General features: G+C 40.9%; 1 protein-coding gene across 1 annotated transcript in view; it reads right to left on the bottom strand.

The window, feature by feature from the left end:
* Positions 1-19,271, bottom strand: part of LOC143041459 (putative polypeptide N-acetylgalactosaminyltransferase 9) — a gene marked incomplete at its 3' end in the record, with an annotated part of 182,772 nt that overhangs the window by 118,858 nt on the left and 44,643 nt on the right. The window contains 1 exon segment of the mRNA XM_076213355.1: positions 8,455-8,657. Within this exon segment, the coding sequence (XP_076069470.1) occupies positions 8,455-8,657 (203 nt within the window).

The following is a 19,271-nucleotide window of genomic DNA, read 5'->3' as shown; positions in this document are numbered from 1 at the left end:
TGGAACAAGGGAGGTCTGATTTACCCTGACCTAGATTCAGTCATGTAAACAAAAACAATACAAGTTAATTAAAAAACGAATGAATGAATAAAAGAATGAATGAATACATAGACATATACATGTATAGATAAACAAATACATAAATAAATAAGAGAATAAATAAATAAGAAATATCAAAACTAAGCAAATAAACATACAAGAAAGTTAAAATTCAAAGACTGAACGACAGTTTTCAGCACATTTGTACGAATAATTCTGACCATACAAAAAAAAAAGCGTTAACACATAAAAAAACAAGAGTCATACAACAGCATACTAACTGCAAATGTCGAATGTCTCAAAGTGCCTACGAGGGCCAACAGCAAGAGAATAGTTACGAGGTTATTCCGTTAAGTGAAGAATATAAGAAGGAAGATCTCGGTTACGACCTGGGAGAAGACGCTGAGCTCCCAAAATGCGGCACTAAATCTTCCGAACTTCTCCCAGATGGTTTTCAGAATACGTACAACTGCTACAAGTGTCCGAAAGCATGCGGACATGTATGGTTTCGAACTCCGACATGAAGGGACACGGGTCACTACTATCTGACGGAACATGGAACCGAATAAAATTCATATGGAACGGAATATCAGTCCACGGAACCACACATGAAATAATATTCGTATGCCATTCCGTATTTTAACCTACATATATACCTATACCATACATATACCAAAGGCTTTTTCCCCCTTATAAGGGAGGTAGCCGAAAAACAAAGGCATAAAAACCACTCCCGGCCATTCCCTCTCCACTCCCATTCACCCCCCCTCCCTCCCTCTTTTCTTGACTCCTCCTGAATGACGGGTCATCCCTGCATCTCGCCCCCTGCCCTGTGTATTTTAACCTAACCTAACCAAATTACTGTAACAACGATTATTCGTCTAGTCAACTTTCCTTATGCAGTATTATTTTCGAGAAAAAAAATCTCAAAGTTCCGCGCAGAGAGCAAAATGGAACATGTTCCGTTTTTCACTAAATACGCGCGGAACGGAACCTATAAGACCACGGAACATTCCGTGTTCCATTATTCCGTTCCGTGATACAGTATTTGCCCGAAAAAAACAGGAACAGGAACAGAAACACCTGCAGACTGTAAAGGGAGAGAGAGCAGTGTGTCCGTGTGGAAAGGAGCTGGTAGTCTGCCTGATCCCACTTTTGCACATGCACTTTCGCAAAAATATACGCACAGGTACGCGCATACACATACACAGGCAAACAAAATTGTACGGGGGAAAAAGGAGAGACATATTTACAGGTTCACGTTCACACAATAAGCGGACGGCATTGAGTGTGTGTGTGTGTGTGTGTGTGTGTGTGTGTGTGTGTGTGTGTGTGTGTGTGTGTGTGTATGAGAGAGAGAGAGAGAGAGAGAGGAAAGAGGTAGAGAGGAAAGAGGTGTAGAGAGAGAGAGAGAGAGAGAGAGAGAGAGAGAGAGAGAGAGAGAGAGAGAGAGAGAGAGAGAGAGAGAGAGAGAGAGAGAGAGAGAGAGAGAGAGAGAGTGAGAGAGGGAGGGAGAGAGACAGAGTAAAGACAGATAGAGAGAGGAAGAGAGATAGAGTAAAGGCAGATAAAGACAGAGAGAGAGAGAGAGAGAGAGAGAGAGAGAGAGAGAGAGAGAGAGAGATGAAAGAGAATAAACCACCTAGCAAGAGCCGTAGCCGAACACGCAAGAGCTCGAATTCGGCCCCCTTTGCACACAAGTACAAATATGGGCCACAACACGTGTTGGTGCTGGGCAAACTTACACAAAAAGACCCAAACCAGCCACGGGGGTCGGGACACACACACACACACACACACACACACACGCACACACACACACACACACACGGACCGAATGTGGGTCGGACCAAGTCATCGATCGGAAATTCAATAAGTGACTGGCCTGTCAGTGGGATAGCAAATCACATACGCCTGTTTACGAGAGATCAAAGCCGATGGTCAATCACGAACTACCCAACCCTCCCCCCTCCCCCACCCCCCGCCCCTCTATGGTGGAGATCACAGGAAAATGCCACCCATTAAATAGCTAAAACTAGAATCAAACAAGGACGAGTTACAAAAGGAATAGAATGTAATTTAGTCTCCCTACAAAAAGATAAACTGATGGGTATGAACTGGTTTACCAATACAGTGGTTAACGAATGGAATAGACTTAGTAACCATGCAGTGACCGCTGAAACTATCGGTTGTTTTAAGAGAAGATAACTTTATGGATAAGGATGATTGGTGGTGAGGGAAATAGAACTGCTGAGTGTAGGCCTTATGGTCTCTTGCGGTCTCCTCCATTCTTATGCTCTTATCAGGTGTTAGAACTATATGCTAAATTCTATACATTTAGTTTTTCGATTGTCTAATTAACTTACGTTACCGATAAGGAAATTTTTGCAAATGGACCATCATGGAGAACAAGCGTCCGAGCTTTATTTGTATTTATTATTTTTTTTTTCTTTAGCGGAAAACTTCTAAACCTTTAGAAACGCTGCTTACGTGGCTCAAAAGCTGGCCGAGCGGGTTAGAGCGTCGCTATTTGTGGCGGAGGTCGAGGTGACGGCAGTTCGAACCTGGCCGCCAGCGAGTTGGACCAAGGGCATACTCCATTGAAAATACGCACACACAAAATTAACAAATAAATAAATAAATAGACAAATAAATAAACAAAAAGGGGGGGAGGGCGGTGGTGTCAAAGTTCGTACTACGGGAGAAGCACATCCCACGGAACTACGGATTCAGTTTGCCAGTTTTCGTTCGTCCTCGGCGCGCCGTTTCAAAACCATTTTTCCTCTCCTCTCCTCTCCTCCTCCTTTCCTCTCCCGTCATCTCCCTCCTCTCCCCTCCTGCTCTTCCTTTCTTCTCCCCTCCTCCTCCTCTCCCTTTAAATCCTCCTCCTTTCCTCTCCTTCAATACTCCTATTCCTCATCTTCCTCTTTCTCCTCTCTCCTCATCTTCCTCATCTCCCTCGTCTCCCCTCTCTCTCATCTTTCCTCTCTCCCCTCCCCCTCATTTCCTCCTCTCCCCTCACTTCCACCTCATCTACTTTCTCTTCCTCCTATCCCCTTCCTTCCTCTTCCTCCTCCTCTTCCTCTTCTCCTCTACCCTTTTCCTCACCTCCCCTCCTCATCTCCTCTCCTCCTATCCTCTCCCCTTCTCCTCTTCCTCCTTCGCCTCTCCACTCCCCTCCTCCTCTGCAATAAAACTTCTTACCTTCCTGCGTGCAATTCACTTCCTCTTCCATCGAATCGAGTTGAATCCGCCTTTCCCCGAATATAATCCGACTCTCCTCCAGAGCCAAATCTGCCTCCGATTCTTCTTCCTCCAAGAATTGCCGCATTCCCTTCGTCTCTCTCTCTCTTTTTTTTCTTTTCCCTTTACCAGACCAATCCCTCTCTCTCTCTCTGTCTCTCTCTCTCCTTCCTTCTGTGCCATCTCCACCCTTCTTTCCCTCTTGCTCAGTCTTCCATTCGTAAAATTTAGGTTTAAGAAAGTGGCAAGAAATGGTTATTAACCATATAGTGAGCACTGAAACAGTCGTTAAAAATAATAAAACAATTATATGGATAGGGATGACAGGTGGTAAGGGACATGGAACTGCTTAGTGTAGGCCTAATGGTCTCTTGCAGTCTCTTCCATTCTTATGTTCTTATGTTGGTACTCCAAAGAGCCTCATTCCTCCTATAATATCTGACTGCTTTCTTCTTTTCACAAACAGAAATATCGATCTACATAATACAATTGACGTTCTCTCTCTCTCTCTCTCTCTCTCCAGGACATCCATCTAAAATACGACTCAGTTTAACGTCGCGAACTCCCCCCCACCCCTATGAGTAGGCTAGAACGGTGCCCCTTACAGAGGACTTAGTAGCGTGGGATTTCCTGAACCATGCCCTTGGTCCAACTCGCTGGCGGCAGTCTTCGAAATCCCGTCACTTCGACCTCCGCCACATTTACTGACGCTCTAACTCACTCGACCAGCGAGCGTTTCTATTTCTCCCCAGTAACCTCTGCAAAAAGAGGACGAAGGAGATCGTCTTCCTTGGCCCTGTAGCTTATGCAACATGACAGGCTGTTCTCCGTCCCTCCTCTTCCTCTTCTCCCACGATTTGCACCGCTCACATCTGTATTTCGAATGCCGCTTTCTCCCCAAATCGAGCAACACTCGAGGGGATCCCGTCAGCTCTACTCCATCAACTCCGTTTACAGAACCTACCAACCGCTGCTTCCTCGCATCACGGCCATTTTCGTTCTCACTCCATTCGCTAGAAGCCCACAAAAAATATAATAAAATAAAATAAATAAATAAATGAATAAAATAAATAGATAAAATAAAATAAAAAATAAATAAATAAAAATCAAATCAAATAATAAACAAATAAAATAAAAATAAAATATATAAATAAATAAATAAATAAAAAGAATAATAAATAAAAATATAATAGAATAATAAACAAATAAAATAAAAAATAAAAATAAATAAATTAAATAAAAATAAATAAATAATAACAATAATAATTAAATAAATAAATAAAATAAATGTATCTTCCTCGTCTCTTGTTCCTTTCTCCTTACCCGGATTATGTCTCCCTCATTTCAAGCTCATTTCTTTTCTTGGATTTTTCTCTTTCCTTCCGTTATGTCGGCCTTGTCACCCTACAACCTTCCTCTTTCTTCCACGGTGCAATATGTCCCTCCTCTGGCCTTAGCAAAAAAAAAATTAAAGTATTGCGGGACTCGCACCCACCCGTCTTCAACCTGAGGGTACAAATCGTCCACACCTACACTTCCCTGTCGCAACCGGGCTAGGCTTCATCCTGAATGAAAAATGGCCCCTTCCTCCTGTAAGCACTTAACTCTCCTTCTTGTGACGATTTTATTCAGCTGAGTCGCGTTCCCTAACTTTTCAATCAACTCTTTAGTGTAGGCCTTATGGTCTCTTGCGGTCTCCTTCATTCTTATGTTTAGTATAATTACCACCAAACAACTTTACTCACACCATAAAGTACGTTTTGCTCTGTGCGATAATCGTTCAACGATGATCGTTCATGTCTCAATGATGATCGTCAAACGATTGTCTAGATCGATAATTCTTCGCATTTGAATGATGGGGCTCTTCTGCTTTGAGATACAAAGTGAGAGGCTCCTTCCATCCTTCATTCCTTCCCTCCATCCTTCTTTCCCTCCCTCCATCCTTCATTCCCTCCTTCCATCCTTATTCCGTCCCTCCCTCCTTAATTTCTTCCTTCCGTTTCTCCCTCCTTCCTTCCTGTTTTCCTTCTCTACCTCTTTCTTTCCTTCCCCCTTCCTTATTTCCTTTCCTCCCTCCTTCCTTCCTTCCATCCCTCCTTCATTCCTTCTTTCCCTCCCTCCTTCTTTCCTTCTTCCTTCTCTTCTTCTCGCCCTCCTTCCTTCCTTCTCTACCTCCTTCCTTCCTTCCCTCCTTACTGCCTTTTCATTGTAATCCTCTGAATCCTCAGGATTCATTTTTAAGTCTGCCAGTTTCCGGAACACAACACCATAATCTCTCTCTCTCTCTCTCTCTCTCTCTCTCAATACTTGGGTTCTTCCTTCAGGTCCCTAACATCGTCCTCGGTAACCTCGCCTATTCCCAGGTTCCGGACCTTCGCCTGGCTCCTCTCTCTCTCTCTCTCTCTCTCTCTCTCTCTCTCTCTCTCTCTCTCTCTCTCTCTCTCTCTCTCTCTCTCTCTCTCTTACGGCTACCTGCAGTCGTCTATCAGGCGTCGACTCCATTTTGGAAACATGTCTGTTTTAGCAGCTATTCTCCCTTGGCCATAACTAGAAGTCTTGTTCCTCATGATAAAGTTTCCCCATGAAACCGGTTCTAAAAACGAAAATATTTCATAAACTATTGAGGTAGTTTTTAATCTAACAAATATATACTTTTTTCTAGAAACTTTATGACCAGTTAAACAATAAGATTAACATAATTTCATTGAGGGATTATGTAAAGTGTATATCCACTGCTTTGGGAATGAGAAATGTCAGTGAAAACTTCAAGCACCGCCAAGGGTTCGCATGCTTCAGTTAAAGAGCCACTTGATCATATAACATTCAACACATTAATTAATCAGTCCATCCGTTGCCCCTGGTCTCTCTTGCAGGAGACCCACAGCCCCCAAATAACCGGCAACAGCCAGCGGATTGGCCTATCGTCGTGGCAGAAAATATATAAACACAACGTACTCATGAACGTGTCTTCCGAGCGACAAAGTCTTCGCGACTTTCTGACATACATAACCACGATCCTAACTCATGAATCATGTTTTCGTGTTTACCTTAAGAGGAACCGTTTTTCTTAAGCCTAAGCGCCAACTGAGACGCAGGCGACACAGTCGACACAGCACAGAGCAAAGGCAGATTTCCTGTTGCTGAACTGAAGTACAGTTTGGACATTTCTCACACTTGCATTGCTGAAGTATTGCATCTAGAGGCATTTCAAGTGAAAGAGAAGTTCAAACTATACTTTAATTCAGCAACAGGAAGTCTGCCTTTGCTCTGTGCTGCGTCGCCTGTGTTGCCTGTGTCTCGGCGCATAGAGTAACTCTTGGACGAAAAAAATGTATACTGTATATTCATTAATAATCAAACTATATAAAAAAAATAGCTGTATACCTTGAAAATTAATGGACTACCCGTGACGTTGACTCTATAGGACGGCAATGTATACGGTATATTAATTAATAATAACATTATATTTGAAAATAACTGTATTCCTTAAAAATTAATGGACTGTTCAAGACGATGACTTCATGGAACAGCTAATTTGTATACATATGTCGAGGCTGCAATTACTTCCTTGCAGATGTTTAATGAACCATTGCAAAGATAAATGTTTAACATATATCACTTTCTATGATTTCTAATCTCGTATAACAAAACCAGACTTAACATTATCTTTCTTTATAACTGTCGACACTGGCATCCTGCTAAGACACACTCTTCCTTGTCTACAGAATATTGACCAATATTTTAGCCAAAAAGAACTCGCATGAATTCCGTGAACAGGGCTGCCAATCCTTTCGTACATTTTGTGTGTGTGTGTGTGTGTGTGTGTGTGTGTGTGTGTGTGTGTGTGTGTGTGTGTGTGTGTGTGTGTGTGTGTGTGTGTGTGTATTCACCTTGGTCTTTGGATCACGTGTTGGACTCGTGATCGACAGCTATTTCCCTCTCGGAAGAGAGCTCAGAGCTCGTATGACCGATCTATGGGTAATGCTATGACCTTTCACACACACACACCCAACTCCCCGCCCACGAAAGTCAGAGTAACGACCCGAAGCACAGCGATACCGAAATAATTTCGGCCCTGGGCAGGATTCGAACTGGGTACTGTGAGCATCATCGTACTTTCCAGTCCAGTGCTCTACCAACTGCGCCACCAAGTCGTGTGTGTGTGTGTGTGTGTGTGTGTGTGTGTGTGTGTGTGTGTGTGTGTGTGTGTGTGTGTGTGTGTGTGTGTGTGTGTGTGTGTGTGTGTGTGTGTGTGTGTGTGTGTGTGTGTGTGTGTGTGTGTGTGTGTGTGTGTGTGTGTGTGTGTTTTTTGCGTGGCTGGTAACCGCCCGGACCTCAACCTCCCAGGTTGTCCTGAACTGCTCATACATGAACACAGGGGAGACTTTGTCCATAGTTTACCACTATTAGCACTGAGGATACCCGTAGGAGGAAGCCAAGGTCACCTCGGAAGGATCCGAGGTGAGCGGCCGCTGGGGGGCCATTACTCAGAGTGAATTCCCTTCCTAGCCTCTGTGCTGTGGCCAGGGTTCAAACACACGTCCGAAATCCCCAAGTGGTTATCAGACACGCGCCATACCACTGAGCCATGGCAGACCCCACTTTCGTACTGTCGACCCTAACACAAACATCTATACAAATGAACGTATCACTACGTGATCACCATTTATAAAAATGTAAATTACAGAGATCGACACGGCCGTTTGGACTTTTCCCAGAATAGATCTTATCCTTAGAAAGCAACGGTTCTCAACCTATATGTCCCATTCTTACGTATTGTTATTTCTTAGTCTCTGGGGATCACTTCAACACTGAAGAAAATCTTCAGCCATTCACTAGTGTTCAGTTTGTGGGTCTATTTGTGAAAGTGACCTCTCTGGGGTTCCAGATCCAGAACTTCTATTCAAGAAGCTTGGAAGGTCTGGAATTGAAACATGTGGCCAGCCTGGGCTTCCCTTGTTGTATCTAATCCCATCGACTGCGTAAACTACCGATTATCCGGCACCGCTTGTTCACGCCACAGGAAAGAACAGACCAAATGAAGATATACGAAACCCGCATTTTTTTCATTCAGATAATCCAGTACCACTTGTTCTCGCCACGTGAAGGAACAGATGAAGATATACGAAACCCACATGTTATCGTTCACGGAAGGTCTCTCTCTTTACTTACCAGTCGTCCCGCGGGTCAGGAAGCGAACGATGTAGGGAGATTTTGTCCGAAACGTACTGGTTGAACGCATTCTTCTGCCAACCTTCATCAACCAGTTTCTTTGTCTCTGGGTCCAGGTCCTTGGGTAGTACCACGGGCTTGCCCATCTCTCCAGGGCCGTTAAGCTCCTGTGGGGGCAGAAGCACTTCTTGCTGGTGATGCACCTGAAACAGTAGAGCATTTGATATACGATGTACCAATAACGAAATTGAAAAATAGATAAATAAAAATAAAAATAAATAAATAAATACACACACACACACACACACACACACACACACACACACACACACATATATATATATATATATATATATATATATATATATATATATACATACATATCTTGTCATTCTGGGAATTTTGGCTCATGGAATACGTTAAAACAATCAAGATAAACTGGATGTATGATTTCCACGATGAGAATTAATTCACAAAACTAATAAAATTATATAATTGTACACCATGATGTCAGACTACAATTCATAAACAAAGAACAATTAAATGGCGCGACAGATGATTCACAGAGATTACAATACAATCAATACACAGACAACAAAACCTCAGGTATGAAAAAAAAACATTAATTTGTTTACACACGCAAGGACACACATGCACACGAACGTACATACATACGCCGCAGTAGGCCAAGAGGCTAAACTACTTTGGCACTGGGTTCGAGTCCTGCTTACGGTTTGAAATTTTTACTAATACTGAGCTCTCTTCCGGGAAGGTAACAGTAGCCCAGCACGTGATCCAAGACCATGGTGAATCGCCCACATACGCGGCTTGCTGGTGCAGTGGTTACTGCCTCGGAATCCCGGGACCCGAGTTCGAATATTGCTTCAGGTATGAACTGTTAAATAATACACAAGCCGGCACTGTAACCTTTGAGCAAGGGAATGGTGTTTGTGTGTGTGTGGTTCACCATTATCTTGGATCATGTGTTGGACTCGTTATCGACTGCTATTTCCCTCCAGGAAGAGAGCTCAGAACTCGTATATGACCGATCTATGAGTAATGCTGTGACCTTACACACACGCGCGCAACTCCCTGCCCACGAGTTGGAGTAACGACTCGCAGCGCAGCGGTACTGAAATAATTTCAGCAATGGGCGGGATTAGAACCCGGACCGCCGTAGTGGCTGCCGGGAACTCTGCCATCTGCGCCGAGTGTGTGTGTGTGTGTGTGTGTGTGTGTGTGTGTGTGTGTGTGTGTGTGTGTGTGTGTGTGTGTGTGTGTGTGTGAATGGGTGTGTGTATTGACTGATTGATTTTATGAAATTTTTGGCTTGAAGGCCAAGCGATGTGTGTGTGTGTGTGTGTGTGTGTGTGTGTGTGTGTGTGTGTGTGTGTGTGTGTGTGTGTGTGTGTGTGTGTGTGTGTGTGTGTGTGTGTGTGAATGTGTGTGTGTGTGTGATGGCTGATTGATTTTATGAAATTTTTGGCTTAAAGGCCAAGCGATGTGTGTGTGTGTGTGTGTGTGTGTGTGTGTGTGTGTGTGTGTGTGTGTGTGTGTGTGTGTGTGTTATTTCTTACTATGACATTTGGTTGAGCTTTCATCTCACACCATAAGAATCGCTCTGTTCATTTTTTCTCTGCCTTTTTCTGATGTAAAGATAATCACCTTACTTTTTACACTCCACCAATGTAGGAAAGCCCAGTTTTTTTTTTAGTTTATCCTCATGTTCAGGCCTAGTATCATCTTGGCTACTATCCTTTGTGTTATATATTTTTTTCTAATATCTCTCTGTAGTGATGAGGTGATCACACTACTGCAGCATATTCCAGTCTGGGTCGGATGAGACTTTCAATTATCTTTTTCATTATATCCTCATCCATGTAATGAAGTAATCAACAGCGGAAGACAAGTTGACTCCGTTACAAGATAGTAACAACCTGTTCTACTAAAGAGATAAGGAAAAAGAAACGTCTAGTGGAGTAGGATTCTTGATAAACTGAGAAGTTATTGGTAACGTAGTGAAGTTCAGTAGTTTATCAGATAGAGTGGTTTGGATTGTGGTAACGCTGTGTAAAAAGTACAGTAAAAATAATTCAGATTTATACAACAATTTCACAGGGTTCAGACGATGAAATTTAATCCTTCTATGACGATTTAAGTCAGGTAATGGATCAAGAAAATTGTAAATACACTTTAGTAACAGACGATTTTAATGTCATACAAACGACACTTTATAGTCCTGGTCACGCATTCAAGATTCTCGTCAAATATTGCGAATTTAGAATACTAGAAGACGGCTTCGCTTACAGTGTTCTAGATTTCTCCACGGACAATTCAACATTGTCTAACATTCGTATTCTAGGTTGAACTTCTCTTAGTTCGTCATTCAGTTTCTAACTCTATGACGCAAAGGTGATTTGACATTTGAATATTTAAAAAAAAAAAAAAAAAAAAAAAAAAATGTAACCTAAACCTCCTTTTTATTTTTTATGATTCTCTGTCGACATGTTATCTCTGATTAAAATCTCCAGATCCATTTACTCTACCTATGCGATGTGTGTGTGTGTGTGTGTGTGTGTGTGTGTGTGTGTGTGTGTGTGTGTGTGTGTGTGTGTGTGTGTGTGCGTGCGTGCATGTGTGTGTGTGGGTGGGTGTGCGTCTGTACCAGACTCGTGATCGACAGCTATTACCCTCCCGGATGAGAGCTCATATGGCCCGCTCTATAAACAACGCTGTGCCCTTACACACACACATACACCATCTTCTTGCCCAACAGGGTTAGAGTGCCGGCTTGTCGTGCTGTGACTATTTTCAGCCCAGGGCGAGGACCGAACTTTAAATGAACATACATGTGCGTGTGTGTGTGTGTGTGTGTGTGTGTGTGTGTGTGTGTGTGTGTGTGTGTGTGTGTGTAATTGTGTGCATGTGTGTGCATAGATGTGTTTGTGTGTAAACATGAACGTGTGTGTGTATGTATGTATGTATGTATGTATGTGCGTTCATGTGTTGATAACTTAGGAGGAAAGGAAGGTGCTGGAGGAAGGGGAGGGGGAAGGGGTGGGGGGAGGGGGAGGGGGAGAGGAAGGGGGGCTAGATGCAGTTTCCCAAAACAAACTAGTTTTAGATTCTAAACATCTATTCTAATTTTCACCAAAGTATTCCCTTGAACTTCCATGCCTGAAATAACCTTAATCATATATGATCTCTTACTATTAATTCTTATGTGATCGTTTTCGATAATAATCTAATTCGTAAAAAATTCTAAGTACAAATGATTTGACAGTTATATTTCTTCCATACAACACAATCAGAATATACCAATTCACGAGCTGTATATCCGAAGTTTAGTTTATAAGCATTCATCAAATTTTGTAAATACTTATCATATTCTCAATGCATTACGTTCAAATGGTGTGATAGTTAAGGAACTTTCAACTACCGTGTTAACTAAGTTATTGTCTATAAATAACTTTATCGAATTCAACTATGTACACTTCTAATAAATCATTTAATTTTTATAATCCTTATATTTTACAAAATAATAAAAATAATAATATTAGGTAATAATAATTACAATATTTATATTCATAATAATAATCATAATAAAATTCAATACTAATATTAATAATCATAATGATAATATAATAATAATAATAATAATAATAATAATAATAACAATAATAATATAATCATAATGATAAAATAATAAAAATAATAAAAATAATAATAATAATAATAATAACAATAATAATAATAATAACAAAATATGAAAAGGGAACATCACTTTCGTCATATGTCCAGTCGATATGACGTCATTATCGTATCAGCGTCCAGCCAGGATTAAAACTTAGTTAATTCGCATTTTTATCATTATTCAATAAATACCAAAATCCACACTAATTATTTCATTACCTGATATCCCTAGTGAGTTGTAGGAAAAGTATCTCATCGTATTTTTCTTCCAGATTAAGGGGGAGGTAATGTATTTGTACACAAATTTTAAGTAAATCACACGCAATATTCAAACAACACACGGTCCCGCTGCACTGAGTACTTTCGGCTGGAAAATGGAAATGTCGACAACGCACAGGACAAAAACTATTGCGCACTTGTAATTAGTGCCACTAATTTACTCCATTCTCTATAAACCCACCAAATATAACCAACATAAAAAGTACAAGTGTTACACAAGATGAAATACTGTTAGGTTTATATAATGCATATTTTACTAAAACTATTTTCGCAAATCTGGCCTAGTGATGATGTATTCCTCCGCCTATAGTAGAGCTACTTTCCATCCATGCTGCATACATAATACTCTTTTCAAGACATGTGGGCTATAGAGTATAATAAATGAATAAATAAATAAAAATGTAAATACAGATAAGATGATTAAAATGAAAACATCATTCCCATAGGGAGCGAAAGCTAAAGAAAAAACAAGACGACTAAAGTGAATTAGATAAGGACGGGGAAATATCGCAGATCCTAAACACAAAATCAAGAGTGTGGCATATATTCTGATGATAAAAAACTAAAATAAAATAAAAATACGAACAAATAAATAAACAAATAAGTGATAATAATAATAATAATAATAATAATAATAATAATAACAATAATGATAATAAATAAAGCGATGATGGTGGATATGAAGATTCAGTAAGTCTAATTCTGACATGATTGGAGACGAGAAAAGATACATAAAATATTTTTGCTAGTTTTTTTGATAATTGCAAGGCACTAGATACGGCAAGGTCAGGACATGGAAAGAGAGACATAGCGAGACAAGCCAGAGTGTAAGGGTAGTCAGTATAACAAAGGAAAGACTAAAAAATCGAAAAAAGGACAAAAAATTGGCTGCGCATACTTTCCGAAAAATGAATGAAGAAAGAAAAAGACACCTAAGAGAATGAAAATAAAAATTACACGGTGCCGCAACATCCCGCGTAGAGATATTAAGAGACAGAGAAAAGAGAGAGAGAAAGAGAGAGAGAGAGAGAGAGAGAGAGAGAGAGAGAGAGAGAGAGAGAGAGAGAGAGAGAGAGAGAGAGAGAGAGAGAGAGAATGTGGAGGTAGGTTCCGGGCTGAATAAGTGAAAGAGGGAGGTGGCCGACAGAAGGAGAAAACAAAGTGGAGGTTTTAAGAGAGAGAACATAAAAACATAAGAATGAAGGAGACTGCAAGCGACCATAAGGCCTACACTAGGCAGTTCCATATCCATTACCGCTTATCAACCAGTAATTTCAGTGCTCACTGCATGGTTACTTAGTCTAGTTCCATTCGTCAACCTCTCTATTGGTAAACCAGTTCTTGTTTATTTCCTTCTTAAATTTGTCCAGTTTAAATCATTACAACGAGTCCTACCCTGTTGTTTTGATATGATGACCTTGTCTGTATCCCCCTCGTTAACCCATTCACCTCCGATGACAAGATGTCTTGTCATTTGGTCAAATAAAACAAAAAATCATAAAACACCAAAATGTTTGATCAAACACCAGAAAAATAGGACGTCAGTCCTCGCTTCGCTGCGAGCGAAGCGAGGACTGACGTCATATTTTTCTGGTGTTTGATCAAACATTTTGGTGTTTTATGATTTTTTGTTTTATTTGACCAAATGACAAGACATCTTGTCATCAGAGTTGAATGGGTTAAAGCCCTTGACACATTTGAGAGGCTGCAATGTAGTAGTTAAATACCTTGAAAAATATAGGAGCGTTATAGGCCTTTATGGATTTAGAAAACCTTCATGACAGTGTGAATAACCATGTATTGAGGGCTGAAACAATGGGTTGGCTTAAGAGAAGATTAAATGACTTTATGGACAGGGATGAAAGGTGGCAATGGACAAGGAACTGCCTAGTGTAGGCCTTATGGTCTCTTGAACTCTCCTCCATTCTTATGTTCTTTTGTTCTTAAGATTTATGGGGAAAGGGGATGAAGAACAGGTTTCACCAACGCCGACCGTTGATAGTTCGTTAGAGTAAAAACGACTTCGGTTAAAATATTTGAATTTTCAAATCTCAAAACATAAAATATTTATCTTTACGTCAAAGATCAATGATGAACTAAGAAATTGTAAGCCTGTATGTTAGACATACTCCTGAAATGTTCTTAGAGAATCCTAGATTTCTGTAAGTGAAGTTTTATTCTAATTATTCAAATGGAGGTTGGAGGTAGAATGTCGAAGGAAAAATAGCCCAGTGTGATAACCCCTTACCACTTCGGTACGATGCCGCCTACGCAGGCGTCATGAGGAGCGAGTGGGTACACGAGGATGCCGGCGTCTTGATTATATATATATATATATATATATATATATATATATATATATATACGTATATATATAATATATATATAATATATATATATATATGCAGGAAAAACACTGGAAGCGTGCGTTCTTGAAAATGCATGGAAGCGCTCTGCTTTAATAGTTTTTCTTCGTGGTCAACCTTGCATATATATGTACATATATATATATATATATATATATATATATATATATATATATATATATATATATATTTTTGTAGTTGTACATGAATTACCCCCGGATTCTGTGAACTGGTTTGATCACGTTTTCTGTGTTTATTATTACTCAGAGTAAAAGAGAACGAGTAATACAGCAGTGACTTTATATTTTATAATGCGAGTAGTGTGATGCAGCGTACATATGGCAGCCGATGCTGCACGCGAAAATACGACTCGCACTGAAGATGCACGTGCACACGTGCACAGGCCTGATATTTCAGTGAAACAGGTGCTTGCTGACCCGTGGGTGCTCCACACAGACACAAAGATATTAAGAGAAGGGAACCCAAGTATGAAAAAGAGTAAAGAGACTGAGAATGTGCATAGTAATGGGAGAGTAATCAAACTATTGCTTGCTAATGACACACGTGCTCAAATCCAGTAAATAATTCCAGCAAACAGCGCTGGCGCCGTATGATATAAACACCAAAACTGGGAGGACATTCTGAAGAGGGCAAGGTTACGAAATCGAAGAGACTAAGCCTAAACACAATCTGTGACGCAGGCGACACAGGTGACGCAGCACAGAGCAAACAAAGGCAGGATTCCTGTTGCTGAACCGAAGTACAGTTTGAACTTTTCTCTCACCTGAAATGCTTCTAGATGTACTACCTCATGATTTAGAGTGTGAGACAAGTTCAAATTGTACTTCAATTCAGCAACAGAAAGTCTGCCTTTGCTCTGTGCTGCGTCACTTGTGTCCCCTGCATCACAGTTTGCGCTTAGGCTAAAGCGAGGACAGAAGAAAGGTGGTGAGCCTGGACGCAAAAATAGAAGAAGGGTTGAAATGGCAGGAGCATTATGAACGATGGAACTGCATACTGCAACAGATGGCTAAAATGAAACTGGAAATCATACGCTGTCAAGCGACGGTGACACTGAAAGAAGTGAAACCCATGTAAAAAACCATATCGAGACGCAGGCTTCGTATATCGAGGATGGTTAATGTGAGTGTTCACGTTTAAGAAGGAAACAATCAAGAACTGGTTTACCAAAAGAGTAGTTAACGAATGGAATAAACTTAGTGACCATGTAATGAGCGCTGAAACAATGGGTTGATGATGGATAAGATGATGGATGATGGATGATGGATGAGATGATGGATAAGGACGACAGGTGATAAGGGGCATGGAACTGCCTAGTGTAGGCCTTAGGGTCTCTTGCACTCTCCTCCATTCTTGTCTTCTTATGATATCACAACGAAGTAGTGTTGTCAATGGCAAGCGGGTAGAGGGCGACTGGGCGCTGGAATGGGACAAGGTAGCTGCAGTGTAATTGGAATATTAAGAGATATATACGGTAACGAGGAATACATAAAAAACATGTGCGAATGTACAACACACACACATATATTGAGAGAGAGAGAGAGAGAGAGAGAGAGAGAGAGAAAGTAATGAAAGGTTGATAACAGGAAACTGGTCGAGATCCAAGATTCAGACGATTCATTCTTAACTGTTGCAATTTAAGACATTCTATCTTAACTAACAGCAGATGGTATTAATAAAATTACGGCCTCTCCGAGATGAAATGGCGTAACATTTTATTGATAAAGGAAGGAATTATTGGAACAAATCTGACCTGCAGGAAAGAATCAGCAACTCGTGAGAAATGAGAAAGAACTTTTTCCACTTCACTAAGGTTTCCAGAAACAGAGGGGCATCAGCGCCACTTTTTACCGGTTCCGAGTTAATCCACGGATCCTGAAGGCCGTAAACCTCTTATATATACAACTCGAAGCCAGTACAAGTGGCGGGGATGCCCCTCTGTTTCGCAGAACTGTACATGCTACAACAATATCCCAGCGGCATTGGGTTGCGTAGATCGACAAGAACAATGTTCCTTCGTTCACAGCCGCCGCCTCCTGCACAAAATTCCTGGTAACTCGGACGCTGTACATTAGTCTCTCCACTTGTTCTTCGAATTCTTGGAAATGTACAATAGGTTGAACTAAAACAACCTTAGGAGTACATTACAAAAGCTTGGTGTTCAGGCGCGCGTGCACACACACACACACGCACACACACAGAAGGGCGTAAACATACACTATATATATATATATATATATATATATACATATATATATATATATACATATATATATTTTATATATATACATATATATATATATATATATATTATTATACATATATATATATAACACATATACACACACACATATACCCACTCGTATATAATGTATATATTGCATCCATGTATACATGCATACATACATACTGCATCTGAAATAACTTTTCGTACCTAATGTAATTTCATTATCTTCAATGACCGCTTCCAACAAAGTTTGATTCTTCACGACGTAATTACGTTGCAGTATTTATCCAGTTCCAACTACACCCAAGACGCCCCTCTCTGTTTACATCTCCTCACTCTTTGACTGTTAATTGCACTCTATTTACTGAGAAAAAAAAATGGTCCTCCTGAGGGACAAATTGAAGTAAAGTTTCGGAGAACACAAAGACAAAATAATGCTGCTGTCGGACGTGACCCGACTGACAGAGGAAGTGGCTCTCTCTACTTTTCTCCTTTGGAATTGTGTGTCAGTATAGACCCCCCACTTGTAACATCGGCCTCGCTAGCTTGCCTGGGATGGATGCGTGTCGTCAATGGCAGAAACAGTCGTGGTTGTTGTATTATCATTCTTTTTTCCTCTCAAGGCTCTGGGAATATCAAAGAAGTGTGTTGACATTTCTGTGTGTGTGTGTGCGTGTGTGTGTGTTTGTGTGTAAGTGTGAGGGAGAGAGAGAGAGTACGCGCGCGTGTATGTGTGTGCAATAATAATAATAATAATAATAATAATAATAATAATAATAATATATAGTTTACTGGGTATAGCAGCATTACTGGTGAAAATATACAGCCTACAGAATTATAAGATTATAAAACTATGACAGAGAAAAGATGTTGTTATAAGCATTAAAAAACAAAACAGTAAGCAAGGAATATCTGTGTTGTACAACATTATTATTTCTTGTGTGTGTGTGTGTGTGTGTGTGTGTGTGTGTGTGTGTGTGTGTGTGTGTGTGTGTGTGTGTGTGTGTGTGTACGCTCGCGTGTGTGTGTGTGTGTATGTGTGTGTGTGTACGTGTGTATGTGTGTGTGTGTATGTATGTGTGTGTGTGTCTCTGGAAAGTAAATCACTCTGCCTTGGCAGTTTCAGGGCTTCAGGCGTGAACAAAGACCCCTCCCGAAGTCCTGAAACTCGTCTTACGCGTTCATGAACACATGCTTCTCCTTTCCTCCCTCCTCCCCTCTTTCCCCTTCCCAGTCCTTTCTCCTCCGGTATCTTATCAACCTCTCACCGATTCACTGCAGCCAAAACAATGGCCATGGACTGCAGTCACAATGGGTTAATATTGGACGACCCAGCTCAACTTGAACTGTCGACAATACCAATGGGATGGCAACCTAAAGCCGTCCTCTAGGTTCAGAGTAGGTTGGTTTGGATTGAATAATGGTATATGTAACAGAAAGATAGACATAGATGGATAGATAGATAGACAGACACAGATGCACATACATAAACACAACACATATGGAGAGAGAGAGAGAGAGAGAGAGAGAGAGAGAGAGAGAGAGAGAGAGAGAGAGAGAGAGAGAGAGAGAGAGAGAGAGAGAGAGAGAGAGAGAGTCTTCACAGAAACCAGCAACCTTCCCTCTACACAAATCTTGGCAAACTTTATCAATTTAGTTCTTGTTTGTACCCAATGATTTCATTTAACCGAAGTAACCATCGATCGGGCAAGACGTCCCCAGGAGGGGGCCAAGGGAAGTCTGACAACGGGCCCAGACATCGTTATGATCCCCTGATGACCTTGTGAGTTATCGATCTCGATGAGGCAAAGGAACTCGAAGATCTCACAAGGTCAGAGCCCGAAGTGTCCGAAAGGAGATCGAGTGAGCCGAAGAACACATCTGCGAAGATCACACAGTCGACAACATCTTGAGGTCTGACATCTAAAGTTTAAGAAGGAAATAACCAAGGATTGGTTTACCAATAGAGTGGCTAACGAATGAAATAGACTGAGTAACCATGTGCTGGAGGCTAAAACAACTGGTTGCTTTAAGAGAAGTTTAGATAACTTTATGGATAGGGATTATAGGTAGACATGGTGGATAAGTTTATGGATAGGGACGAAGGGACATGGAACTGCCTAGTGTAGGCCTTGTGGTCTTTTGCAGTCTCCTCCATTCTTATATTATATTCTTATGAATGAACAACAAGGAAACGAGTCATGAAACTCATCTGGTCCGTTTCTTTCTTT

This window comes from Oratosquilla oratoria, chromosome 31 (genome assembly GCF_046742065.1).
Source record: "Oratosquilla oratoria isolate Oo_2021 chromosome 31, ASM4674206v1, whole genome shotgun sequence".
NCBI classification, from domain to species: Eukaryota; Metazoa; Arthropoda; class Malacostraca; order Stomatopoda; family Squillidae; genus Oratosquilla; species Oratosquilla oratoria.
This window is presented reverse-complemented; position numbering and strand designations above follow the sequence as displayed.